This window comes from Rhipicephalus microplus, chromosome 1 (assembly GCF_043290135.1).
Source record: "Rhipicephalus microplus isolate Deutch F79 chromosome 1, USDA_Rmic, whole genome shotgun sequence".
NCBI lineage: Eukaryota > Metazoa > Arthropoda > Arachnida > Ixodida > Ixodidae > Rhipicephalus > Rhipicephalus microplus.
Window position 1 is genome coordinate 63505940 of NC_134700.1, and position 14214 is coordinate 63520153.

Below are 14214 nucleotides of genomic sequence, written 5' to 3' on the forward strand. Positions count from 1 at the left end.
CCGGCCCCGCAACAGCAACGTTGCTGTCGGCGCGACGATCCGTCGCTAGCGCCGACACGTCTTCCAGTTGCGACCAGCACTCGCGAGGGCGCCGGACTGCAGGCAGTTGCGCAGGTCCCAGGCACCTCCATCGCCCGACCTCACGACCGCATTCCTGGCCAGCGACGCTGACGATGTGCAGGAGAGCCGGCCGTGGATGACATACCTCCCGCTAATACATCAATAACAACAGCAAAAAAAAAAAACTTGAAAGAAAACAATCGAGCAGGTCCTCGGGAAGGGAGCTTCGAGCTTTTCGTCCACGTGATACGTTGGTCAGTACTGCTAGCTAATACATCGGTGGCGGCCGAGACGCCCATCAAAATAAAACAAAAATCACTTTTCCTAACTCGTGCTCACAAGAAAAAAAAGTGAGGGAAGCCGAGCGCAACACCTCAACGCCACGATCCATCTAGTTGTGCCACGTGCGACAGGCGGCTGCGCAGAGCCTTAGGCCTAATGAGTCGCTCGGCAACAACTGGCATCCACCCAGGCTAGGCGCAGAAGAGGCAGCCGCCAGGAGACGTCCACTCTGTGAGGTGGCCCTATCACTCGCCGCACACAGCAGCTTACCGAGTGATCGGCGTCCACCGCCACGGGCGGTGTCACGACGCCTCGGCGTCGAGCCGCAATACCAGACAGCAACGACGCCCGGCTCCCTGAGCCCAAAGATATAGAAGCTATTTACAGAAAATCGGACCACCCACGAGGCTTCCGTACTCACTCGGTTCGAGCCTGGCCTACAAACCACGTGCTCTAGGCCTTGCTCACCCCAGGATGCGGACCGCATGGCTCTCGTCTTAATTCAACAACGTTTTTGAAAACTAACAACAACAACAAAAATAACACTTGCGAGCAACAAAAATAAATAGAAAGTCAACCTGCCGACAAATTCAAACATGTTACAAAACCAATCTCCTCACTTCTCAACAAAGCACACCACCGACGCTAGCAAAGAAGTCCCCCCTAGGCCTACTTTACTCCGGCTCTAACAAAATCCCTGTATTGAACCGCAATAACTGTCGTCCGATACTCCAAGAGCTCCACGTTGGGCAGCCAGTGTGGGGTCTCGACGAGGCGAGCGCCTCGCCATGCTTTTGGAGTGAACGGACACAGCAGACGCGGTCGGTACAAAGCACACAACATACATACATTTATTAACTAATTTAGACGACGATATCGTCTGCCAAATGATACACCAATTTCAAGTAACACGCTACCATACAAACAACATAACGCAGTGACACACTAAACACACAATAACATGATAAACACACACTAACACACCCAACACACTAACACATACCTAAGGCGGCGTCGCCAACGCCTGACTTTCCACCTGGAATCCCGGCGCGAAGCCCGCGGTGCCGAGCACCGGGGACCCACGCTACAGACAACCATTCGCGGCAGCCGTCGCGCGCAGAAGAGGCTCGCTCAACTCTCGCCCACCACCAAGGCCTGCCTTCCGCCAGGGGCCACCGCCGGCGCTACCACTCTACCAACAGTGGTACTCAAAGCGAACACAACGCCATCTATCGCCCGGCGGTGGTCACCACCGAAATAAAGCCTTGGGGCGAGACACGTGCACTACGCGGCGCAGACAACTTTACAGGGGGGGTGTCAGCACCCCCACAGCTCATTGATAAAGATTCATTTCTTTTTTTGTAGGGACACAAAAAAAAACTTTCGCTTATGCAATAAACTAAAGAAATGGCATTTTATGAATATTCAAAGCATAGTGATCTAATAACCAGAAAAGTATGCACTAGCACTAGGGGCACCTTTGTATAACAGGCAGCCATAATATATTTCGAAGTACAATTTTCCTTAATGAGGTTCATTAAGCACCTAGTACTACACGTAGAGAGTGCACCAGGTTTTATTTAAAAAAAAAAACAGAAATGTTGAAACTGTTCATGTATGAAAAAATACTGGAAAGATAAGTTCTTGGAAAATCAACAAAAGAGATTTGAAACAGGCACAGCACTTACATAAGGTGATCATGAGCGCTAAAATTCTCAATTTTTGTTGCCAGTTTCATCGTGAACTTTACTACTATGTGCCTTTGTTCGAACTGCAGCTCTCGATATATTTTTTTTTTCTTGTTTGTATTGCAGCATTAGTTGCATGACTGGACGCTTTCACACTGAGGTGCCGATCTTCTGTGAGGCATGCTTTTGCACTGTAGAGGCCTGCATCAATCTGGATTTGTATAAAAATATCAAATGTGCATCTGGTGCCATTACTGAAATTACACAGTGTCAAACGAAGCAAATTTGAAGATTTACAGGCTTATGTACCTGTCCTTGAGTGCGAACAACAAACACATGCACCACATTACGCATTCAACAGGTGAGAAGTTTATGAGTTCACATATCACATAACAGAAGTGATGTGTTGACAATGCTTGAAAAACAGTAATTCAAGTTTGCACTTGATGTGATTGCTAAGTAACAAACAAAATGCTAAATATCAAGTTAATCTCATTCACACAAAACTGGCACTTTCGGTTTTTTCGTTTTGTAGGTGACGGGTGGTCTTACACTTTTGCTTGTATCTTTTGTAAGAACTCGCATAGAGAAACTTTGTGCAGCAAATGACGGGCTATATGGGCACATTTAAAGTTACCAAAAAACCACAGAATCACATTTTGAGAAAAAAATTCACTTTTCAACTTGGCCTAATACTTCAACAGTACCTCAATGAGCGCTTGTTGCTACATATCTGAAGCTAAAAAGAGATTGATTGATTGATTTGTGGGGTTTAACGTCCCAAAACCACCATTTGATTATGAGAGACGCCGTAGTGGAGAGCTCCGGAAATTTTGACCACCTGGGGTTCTTTAACGTGCACCCAAATCTGAGTACACGGGCCTACAACATTTCCGCCTCCATCGGAAATGCAGCCGCCGCAGCCGGGAATCGAACCCGCGACCTGCGGGTCAGCAGCCGAGTACCTTAGCCACTAGACCACCGCGGCGGGGCGAAGCTAAAAAGAGTGTAACATAAATGTGGACAAAAAGAATATTGCAGACCTAGTGTCGTTTTTGTTTTCTTTTCCCTAAATTGTCACCACATTTTAGGTATTTGCTTATCGGTGCTTATATTGCGCTGTTATCTAACTATGTGACCAATCGAGATTACCATTCACCTAAAGCTAAGGTTAATGGGTGTTCTTGCATTTTGCCCCTAACTGGAAATGCGAGCACTGTGCCTCAGAACGAAGTCGCATGCTTGAAATCAGCAGTGCAACACTCTAGAAAAAAATATTGAAGTGCACGTGCATTACAACCTTAAGAGGAATATTAATACTGCTGGAGAATAAAGGCCCTTCCTTCACATATCTAAGACAAGCTTTCAAGTCATGCAATATAACCTGACCTGCCAGTTTTTTTTGTTCCCCCATCCCTTATGTAATGTCCCATGTGGGACCTTGGAGGTATTATGAATAAATGAAAACACAAATATAAAAGGATCATGTTAAGCTATGTAATATAGTGTGACAGAAAATAAAATAACAACCAGTCATCACACAATGCTGATTGAACAACAAGTGTGTGGTTTAATGCTTCTCATGCAACCACTGTACAGTGCTCAGCCATAATTCTTCATCGTCGTCAGCCACCTGCTGCATCAACAAAAGGCACATAATAGCTTACAGATATCAAGTGGAAAACCTTGCCCATCCACAGTAAGACAAATAATGGTGTAGCAGGCCCTGTTCTACTTCAGAAAAATTATGACATTGTAGATACCTAGCAGAAAGCCAAAGCCTCAAACGCAGTCCACACAAAGCTGCACTCAGAATTCGCATTAGGCAGTATCATAATCGTTTGCGAATTTTTTCAAATAATAACAGAAAACCTGCCTGCGGAATATCTAAATAAAATGCACCTTCAGCTTGCGTCCCGAAAGGCCAGTGATGAAGCCATCCTGCACCTCCACCACCTTGGAGGTATCCACATCGCCCGCACCGGATGCATCCATCATGTCCACGATCTTTGGTTTTCCATCACTGGTCACCTGGATTGCAAGGGAGACATTAGTCCTACTAATAGAAACACCCAAACTAATGGGACAAACACTTAAGTGTCAGTGTTAAGCCTTTCATGTGCAGCAGCCTTTGACCCATACACACCCTGGTATGGATCATTTACGACCAGAAATAAGTGCTCCCATGCCAAAAAACAATGTCTTAACATAGGATAAAACCACCAGCCACTTCGGTCTAAAAACAACTGTGTTTTCTAGGCTTGTGGAAATAGTGAATTTTTGGTTCGAAGCGAATTCGAATTAAGTATATCACACATAAAAAATGGGCATATTTATCATTAGTTAACTAACCTGCACAACATTTTTTTTAACATAGCCTCCTATGCAAGAGCTTTCTTTTTTTTCCATTCAAAGGAAGTCGAAACAACTTTGAGAAGTAGCAGAATTTGACTTTCAGTAGGATGTAAGTGATAACTTGTAAATACTTGACATTATTCAACGCAGTTAGAGTGTACAAGCTGGCAAAACAAGCTTTTAAGCTTAGGAAATGATCAATCCATTTGAGGAAAATATTTTCATTCAAAGGGACCCTGCAAAAACATTCTTTCAAGTAGCCATGGAATGAATTCACTAAAAAAGCTTATTGCGTTATGAATTAACCACAACAAAAATTTTTAGAATCTATCCAGTATGAGTGGAGTCGCAAAGATTTACCACATGCTGCAATTACATTCTCTCTTCAAGTCCCGACAAAAGCACTTGAAGCAAAGCCGGGACAGATGGCACGCATGAGGAAAGAAAATACGCCACATGCGTGTATTGACCCTGAGCACTCCTCTCTTTTTCTCTTCTTTGAATACACGGCTTTTCAGTGTGATCGTGCATGCACGCGTGGACATGTCACGGCCACCCACAGCGACCCTAGTAACGACCGAGTGCCCCATACTCAAATCAGTCAATGGCTGGTACAATGACTGTGACTAGCGCGATTTTTGACATTCTGGCGTCATTTGCCGAGAGGAGTGCAATTTTTATCCAACTTTGAGAATTTATCGTGAAGTATAGGTCGCATGCTGCGCTATAACATTTAGCTTGCGTGTTCTTGGTAGCCTCGACTATCTATCGGCAACGTTTGCTGACCATACTGAAAAAGCGTTGCAGGGCCCATTTAAATTTGGAGTGAGGCTACGCGGCAGAGCAGATATCCCCTGAATAACTGCTTTCACGGCTTAGCAACACTATACTGCAGCGAAAACACCTTTACAGGCAATTAAATGCGGTTTAGGATACATTTATTCGTTCATGTCGAATACTCAGAAATATTCGATAATTTAAATTTGAATCTAAGCGAATTCAAATACTATACTATTCGTTCGAATATTCGAAGCATTCAAATGTTTGCACAAGCATAGTGTTTTCGTTATCAACTGCCTTAGAAATTTTTATCGTACAAAGAAAGCAATGGCAAGCATTGAGAGTTTTTGCACATAATTCAACGGCTTCAAGGGTCCACAGTTCATAATAAATGATTTTAAAAAAAACATGAATGCTGTCAAAAAATATGGGTGACAGTAACATTTTCCACTCTTAGCGGTCCAAAGTTTTATCCACTTTCTGGCACTGTAGAGAAAAACTGCTAGTAAACTTCCAGGACATTTTTTATTTGTTTTCTCTAGCATTCGGCATTTTACTGGTACAGTCGAACACTTTTATAAGAGACAGTGATGTAAGAGACAAATGGGTATAAGCAACACCAGTGTGCCTACAGTACAATGCAGGTTGATAAGAAAATGCCTACGAGGTACCCTGTTTATAAGAGACGCCTCGTATATAATACAAGAATTGCTGCCCAGTCCATGCCTCTCATAAAGAGGTTTAACTGTATTTGAGCAACCTGTGATACTGCCCAAAGTATTTTCCTGGGTGCAGGCCAGGGTTCTTATTGCAGGTTTTGCAGAAAAACACAGTTTCCCTCTTGCGTTTTCTTTTGTTTGCCTACAAATGGCATAGTCCTTGCTGCTCCGGCTTGGGAGCTTGTAGACGACGTGCCGTTTCTGGAAATATTGCCCGCCACGGTGGTCATGGTGCTCAACTGCAGACCCACAGCATGGAGGCAAAAGGGCTTGAGACCTATAAACTTCTTTCTTCTTTTAACTATTTATTGTTTTTCTGTCCTTTCTACATACATTTTTTATTGTGTTGAAATGTCTTGTGCACTTAACAGACACTTGTTTTTTTTTTTTTTTTCAGCCCGTTTCATTGAAAGTGTTGAATAATGTATTGTGTAAAACGTGCCGATATTTTCTTTTTGACATACAGAATTTTTTCGTATATTTGTGTGTATACAGTGCCTTATTTGTCTCACCTGTTGTCCTTTTTCTGACATTTAGCAAATCAGCTCCTTTATTGTTCAAGTGCATTCGTTATCACAGTGTTACCCATCCGCTTCTGTTTAAGGCCTGAAAATTCAGGTCAGCAGTATTCAATAAAAAAATAAAAGAAGAAAGAAAAACAACGAGCTAACAAAACATTTCTATCTAGGACGCAGAGTCTTCCTCCTCCACACAGCAAACTAAACAGAGCTCAGGCCATTACACTCAAGCAATTACAAACAAGAACCTATCCGAACCCGCTGTTCATTAACAGGATTTATCTGGTGTTCTGTGTTTCTACAACATGCAATAAATGCCACAACACCATAAATCTTACTCATATGCTCTGACGTTGCTCCGCGTTAAGCAGTGACACAGAAAATACTGAAGAATGATGGGACGCAGCTTTGTGCAGTACTGCATTAGAGGGATATATGGGCAGTCCAACGGTCCGGCGAAGCGGCTAAAAGGCTAAGTCTTACGGTCCCAATGTGGGAGGGGCCCACTTCGAGCTAGGGCACCAGCACTAGCTATTGGACCTTAATAAAGTTCTTTCATCCATCCATTCATAACTGAGATATAGGGGCACTTTAGAGCACCCCAGGGGGTCGATATATCTGGAGCCCTCCACTACAATGTCTCTATAATTATATGGTGGTTTTGGGACATTTAACCTTACCAAATTTTCATTTCAGAAAATATTTACAATATAATAGTGTGGAATGGTTATAAACTAGTGTATGTCTAAAACGTAAGGCAAGATGTACAGGACAACTTATGGCAGCCCTTTCACTGTCAAAATGAAGTTCACATCAGGAAGAAAGGCACAGTTTTCCACAGTACAGCACAGCATTACCTGGGACTCTCCCGATGATCTTCAATTCACCCTGTATTGGACAAGCTGATTCCATTTCATGCCCACAAATTTTCTCATTGCATCACGCAACTTAATGTTAGCATAGGTACTTAGTGCCATAAATGAGGAAGACAACTACAAGGGCCGAAGTAGGGGCTAGTTGGTTATGCTGTGTGCACTTACTGCTAGACACAAGAGAAACCCGAGTGCGACATGCAGGCCCTGTCCACGTGACGAAAGAATTGCGGAGGTGCAAGTTGGGCAAGGAAACTTGGAAAAATAAAGACACTCTCAGATTGAATGCCATACATATTGGCTGTATGTTTTTTGACATCCCGAAACACTACATTGGTTATGCATAGTTGACACTTGCGATGTGATGTTTGAATGAAAAAAACACATGCAGCCGTGCACTTGTCTTGTGCACTATGTGTTTTTCATTTTTCTGTGCATTTTTGTGTTTGAAAAGCACATCACAAGTGTCACTGTGGATAAGACATCAGTGAATGACATTGAAACACAGCCACCACTGGGGACTAGTGGTGACTTGAAATGTACACAGGTCAACATTTTAGTGGTAGGTAAGTGCAGTCAGCAGAACAGAAGCAACAGATGAAGACGGAGACCGATAGTCAAACAGCCAAAAGGAACAGAAAATGCAGAAAGGAAGTCCTACCCTAGGACCTTGCAATAAGTGCATTTTGCTGAGGCCTTGTAACATAAAACTGCACTGATCGGCATCACAAACATGAGTAATGCACATTTTAACAATGGCACACATACGGCCATTGTACGGATCAATCTACAGAGCTCACACAGCTATTGAAAAATTTTCAAGCTGCCATAAACTTCAGCAGTCCTAGTGAAAAGGTGAGCTTCTGTGTCTGTGAAACAGCTACATGTACACCATCAATGGCACCTGTCAAGGAAAGAGAGAGAAATAGAAAGCAAAGGCAGGAAGGTTAACCAAGCTTGGCTACCCTACACTTGGGGTGGGGGAAAGGGGAATAATAGAAAGGAAAGATAGAAAAGAGGGGAGAAAAAAAAGAAGGGAAAGTCATAAAAAAATCTCGCTTGAATGAAGCGAAGAAGCACCATATCTAGGAGCTGTACTGCATAGTTTTTCATCCAGGAGCATTGTTGCAAGCTGGAAGGTGCTTTCAGAGGCACAATGTTGTCAGGTCTTAGCAAATAGGAATGATAAAGAGCAGCTGTGTTAAAGGAGCAAAGGAAGGTATTAGTGCACAAGTAACAGCTACAAGTACAGAGTACTTAGAATGTCACGCAGTTTATTTACGTACAAACCTACTGGAAGGCCGAGGAACGCCAACAGGCCAAAAATACAAAACAAACGCAAGCTCGGGTCGCGCGTGTCCACGAACGCTGTGGCTTGCCGTTTCATGCTGCTTCGTCGTCGTTCGCATAGTTCCCTACATTGGCCCCCGGTGAATAGCGTAGCCAACCTGGCGACTTAAGGCGTAGTCACTATAGCGGGGTCGTAATACGGCTTCAGGCGACTCACATGCACAATTTCTCGGCCACGACGGCGTAAGTCGTGAGACTTTGTCAAAGGCTCAATCTCGTAATTGACTGGTGACGTACGGGTGAGAATGCGGTAGGGCCCGTGGTATCGTGCCAGTAATTTCGACGAAAGGCCAGGAGTGCTCGGTGGAATCCAGAGCCAAACGAGAGCACCAGTCGTGAAAGTAGAGAGATGTCGGTCGGTGTCATGCCGTAGCTTCTGGTGGCCTTGATCCTCGGCTGTCAGTGAACGGGCCAATCGTCTGCAATCTTCTGCGTACCTGGCAACATCAGAAATTGCAGTGTACTCAGAGGAGTCGGGAGTGCATGGGAGGATAGTGTCCAGCGTGCACGATGGTTCGCGTCCGTACAACAGAAAGAAAGGGGAGAACCCTGTTGTCGCGTGCGTATCGGTATTATACGCATACGTGACGAATGGAAGGACAGTGTCCCAATCGGTCTGGTCTGAAGCTGTGTACATCGTCAACATATCACCGAGAGTGCGATTAAATCGTTCTGTGAGGCCATTCGTCTGCGGGTGATATGCTGTCGTCATGCGATGAACCATGTTGCACTGAGCGAGCAACGCTTGAATGGCGTCAGACAAGAAAACACGCCCCCGGTCACTCAAAAGTTCGCGGGGAGCACCATGGCGAAGAACAAAGTTGCGAAGATGAAAAACGCAACTTCCCTCGCGGTTGCTGCGGGTAGTGCTGCCGTCTCCGCGTAACGCGTGAGGTGGTCTACGCCGACAATTATCCACCTATTTCCAGAAGACGACGTGGGAAGTGGTCCGTATAAGTCGATACCGACGCGATCAAACGGACGCTCTGGACAAGGCAGTGGCTGAAGTGTACCGGCAGGGCGTTGAGGTGGGACTTTACGTCGCTGGCATGCAGTACAAGCACGTACGTACTTGCGGACAAATGTGTACATGCCGCGCCAGTAGTACCGCTGACGTAGACGGTTGTACGTTTTGAAAGCGCCAGCGTGAGCGCTTTGCGGGTCGTTGTGGAAAGCAGTACAGATTTCCGAGCGCATGTGATTGGGTATCACTAACAGCCACCTCCGACCTTCAGACGTGTAATTCCGCCGATAGAGTAGGTCGTCTCGAATAGCGAAATGTGTGGCTTGACGGCGGATAGTTCTCGAGACCAAATTAGCTAGCGGATCAGTCAGAAAGGCTAGGAGCTGGGAAATCCATACATCTTTGCGTTGTTCCGATGCCATGTCTGTGAAGTCGATTGGTGTTATGACAGCAGAAGAAGGTGACGAGGAGGTTGGGTTAGCTGGTAGCGACGAGCGGGATAGCGCATCAGCGTCGGAGTGCTTGCGGCCGGATCGGTATACAACACGAATGTCGTATTCCTGCAGGCGAAGCGCCCAACGACCAAGGCGCCCCGACGGGTCTTTGAGCGATGATAGCCAGCATAGAGCGTGGTGGTCCGTGACGACTTCGAAAGGGCAGCCATAAAGGTATGGGCGGAACTTCGTCAAAGCCCAGACAATTGCGAGGCACTCTTTCTCCGTGACGGAATAATTACACTCGGCTTTCTTGAGGGTTCGACTCGCGTAAGCGACCACGTATTCTTGGTACCCTGGTTTTCGTTGAGCCAATACAGCACCAAGACCGACACCACTGGCGTCGGTGTGGACCTCCGTAGGCGCATCGGGGTCAAAATGACGTAGTATTGGAGGTGATAATAATAACCGCCGAAGCGCGGTAAAGAATTCATCGCACTCTTTTGACCAAGCAGACATGCCTTTGGAGGTTGTCAACAGGTTGGTAAGAGGCACGATGTTTGAAGAGAAGTTGCGCACAAATCGACGAAAGTATGAGCACAGGCCGATAAAACTTCGAAGCGTCTTGATGGAATTGGGCTTCGGATAGTCGGCCACAGTGCGGAGTTCTGCCGGATCCGGGAGAACACCCTCTTTGCAGACGACGTGACCCAGTATAGTAAGCTGACGTGCGGCAAAATGGCACTTCTTGATGTTAAGTTGAAGGCCAGCAGAGGTGAGACACGTGAGAATAGCACGAAGACGAACAAGGTGAGTCGAAAAGTCGCGAGAAAAAACGACGATGTCGTCTAGGTAGCAAAGGCACGTGTTCCACTTGTAGCCGCAAAGAATGGTGTCCATCATCCGTTCGAAGGTAGCTGGGGCATTGCAGAGTCCGAACGGCATGACGTTAAACTCATACAGCCCATCAGGTGTTACAAATGCAGTCTTCGATCGGTCAGGATCAGCCATTGGAACTTGCCAATATACTGAGCATAAATCTAAAGAGGAGAAATATTCTGCTCCTTGCAAGCAATCGAGAGCATCGTCGATGCGTGGCAACGGGTACACATCCTTCCGAGTTATCTTATTGAGCCGCCGGTAGTCGACACAGAATCGGATAGACCCATCCTTTTTGCGCACAAGTACAACAGGGGACGACCAAGGGCTCTGCGATGGCTGGATGACACCACGCTTGAGCATATCGTCGACTTGTTCGTTGATAATACGACGCTCTTCCGCTGAAACTCGATATGGTCGTTGGCGTAAGGGAGCATGAGTACCGGTGTCAATGTGGTGCGTGATGTTCGCTGTGCGACCCAAAGATGGTTGAGCGCAATCGAAGGCAGAACGGAACTCTCGAAGAAAGGACAAGAGTTCCCTTCTTTGTGTCGGTGACAGCTCAGCGGCAACAGAGGGCTGGAATGAGTTTGGCGCGGGCAGTGTGGCCACAGATGGCGTCATAGCATTGAGCTGGAGGTGAGGTGCGTGTTCGGTGAACTCTAGAGGGCGCAAGAGGTCAACGTCTTGTATGTTACCCAAACATTCTCCGCGAAGTAAGGTAACTGGCGACGATAGCGAGTTCGCGACGAGCATGGCGGTAGCACCGGATTCCACGGTGAGTACGGCAAAGGGCAGGTGTAGGCTATGGCGGCGGGTAAATACCTCAGACGGAGTGAACAAAACAGTTCCGACAGGAGCGGTCGTACAGGTCAGGGCTACAAGGGTGGATGTTCTCGATGCTATTTCCGTGTCTGCAACAACGACAAATTTGTAAGCTTGAGAAAGGAAATCCACCAAACAAGAGGTTGGCAGCAGTGTAAGGGCAACTTCTGCACGTGAGCAATCTATGATGGCCCGATGACGCGAAAGAAAGTCCCATCCAAGAATGACTTCGTGGGAGCATGAGGCCAGCACAAAAAATTCAATGGCATAAAGTTCACCTTGGATAATGACACGTGCAGTGCACACAGCTGTAGGTTCTATGCACTGCGAGTTGGCCGTGTGGAGCATCAGGCCAGAAAGAGGCGTCGTCACCTTTTTCAACTTGCGGCATAAGGTCTCACAGATTATAGAAACGGCGACCCCTGTGTCGAGAAGCGCTTGTGCGGCGGTCCCCTCAACATTGACGTCAATAACGTTTCGCGGCGAGAAAGATGGAGGCCTTAAGCAGTTCGAATTGTATGCAGCTGTTGCCTCCGGAGCTGCAGCAATCAGTTTCCCTCTTCCGTAGCAGGTCGGCGACGCATAGGTGACAGGGAGCGTCGTCGGGGCGATGGTGACCGATGGTTTGCGTAGGGTCGAGGACCGTCAGTGGTGTACCTTGATGGAGTCCTAGACGACGACGCCATTGGCCTGCCCACGATGCCGACTGGAGGGGGATCTCGGCGACAGTGGCGGGCGGCGTGTCCAGCGATACCACAGGCGAAACAGATGGGCCTATTATCCGGCGTCCTCCAAGCGTCTGAGCGACGGTAAAATGGAGCTGACGATCTCACGTAGGGATATGGCGCAGCAATTGGGGTTGTAGGCACAACATAGGGTGGCGTGGCAGGTTGAGCATATGGCATACGCTGTTGCGTAGGCCGAGCAGCGACGGCGGCGTACGTGAGAGGCGTAGTGACTGGTGGTTGCTGATGCATCGGCGGAAGGGCCTCAGCGACTTGGGTCCGAATGACGTGTTGGAGGTCCGGTGCCAAAGCTAGCGCGGGCTCATGTGTCAGTGGCAGCAGCGACAGCTGGCGCGCTACCTCTTCGCGGACGAAGTCCTTGATTGTCGAAAGCAGCGGCTGCTGATCGGTAGGATGGGCAGCTAGGTGCAAGCTTGCGAGCGTGTCTGGCGTCGTGAGGGCTTGACGAGCAGTTGCGCGCTGCCTACGCAATTCATCGAAGCTTTGACAGAGGGAAATGAGGACGGCAATTGTGGGGGGATTTCTCGCGAGCAACATCTAAAAGGCGCCGTCGTCAATGCCTTTCAATATGTGCCTGATTTTTTCTTCCTCAGGCATGGTAGAGTTGATGCGGTTGCATAGATGCAACACATCTTCAATGTAGCCCGTGTAGGTCTCGCCTGGTTGCTGCGCACGGTGACGTAAACGGTGCTCAGCTTGAAGTCTGCGTGCCGCAGGTCGTCCAAAGACGTCCGTAATAGCAGTCTTGAATGCAGACCACGTAGTAATGTCAGCTGCGTGGTTATTAAACCACAGTTGCGCGGTGTCCGCAAGGTAGAATGTGACGTAGCCCAGCTTACTTGGGTCGTCCCACTTGTTACTTGCACCGACTTTGTCGTACCTCGCCAACCAATCTTCGACGTCCGACTCAGTGGAGCCCGTGAAGATAGGAGGGTCTCGTTGAGGATACACGGCGCCGCAAGTGACATGGACGGTCGAAGGTCCCACCTGGAGAGGCGTCTCGGTGGACATGTTCGTGTCACGTAGAGGGGGAAGCTTACTGGAGCGAAGTTCCAGGTTTGTACGGGAGTCCACACACCTCCACCAGATGTCACGCAGTTTATTTACGTACAGACCTACTGGAAGGCCGAGGAACGCCAGAAGAGCGAGGAACGCCAACAGGCCAAAAATACAAAACAAACGCAAGCTCGGGTCGCGCGTGTGCACCAACGCTGTGGCTTGCCGTTTCATGCTGCTTCGTCGTCGTTCGCATAGTTCCCTACAAGAAACATGTAGGCTCATCATCAGGTTCCTTCCACAAAATTGGCCAATTGTGGAGCTATGACGAAAATATATTGCATCTTTATTGAGCAGTTGAATGGGACTGAAGGAAAGCAGCACAGAACACACACTGACAAACAACTGAGTGCAAGTTTGTTGCAACAAGCAAACTCTGTGGTCCATATACAGATTTACAATCGTGTAGAGCATGAAATCCTCAAAGCGTTCACAATAAACAAGAAAAGAAATGCCTGTGTGAGTGAGCCTTCAGCTGCTCTCTTTGAAAAAGAGACTGCCAACCTGTCAGGCTAAGTGACACATGGTGGACGGTGTGGTAAGTTTGTCCATGTTTTGTTTTATTTATCAATACTGTAGACCACCGTGTGGTCTAGACAGGAGGGGCCTCACAAGAAATGGACAAAGATAGAGAATACAGGACACAACCTGGAACACAGGCCAACAAATAGGCACACTTATTCGAT

General features: G+C 47.2%; 1 protein-coding gene across 1 annotated transcript in view; it reads right to left on the bottom strand.

The window, feature by feature from the left end:
* Positions 1–14214, bottom strand: part of TppII (Tripeptidyl-peptidase II) — a 236372-nt gene that overhangs the window by 220505 nt on the left and 1653 nt on the right. Inside the window, exon 2 of the mRNA XM_075873097.1 lies at positions 3933–4061. Within this exon, the coding sequence (XP_075729212.1) occupies positions 3933–4061 (129 nt within the window). The remainder of the gene's footprint in view (positions 1–3932; positions 4062–14214) is intronic.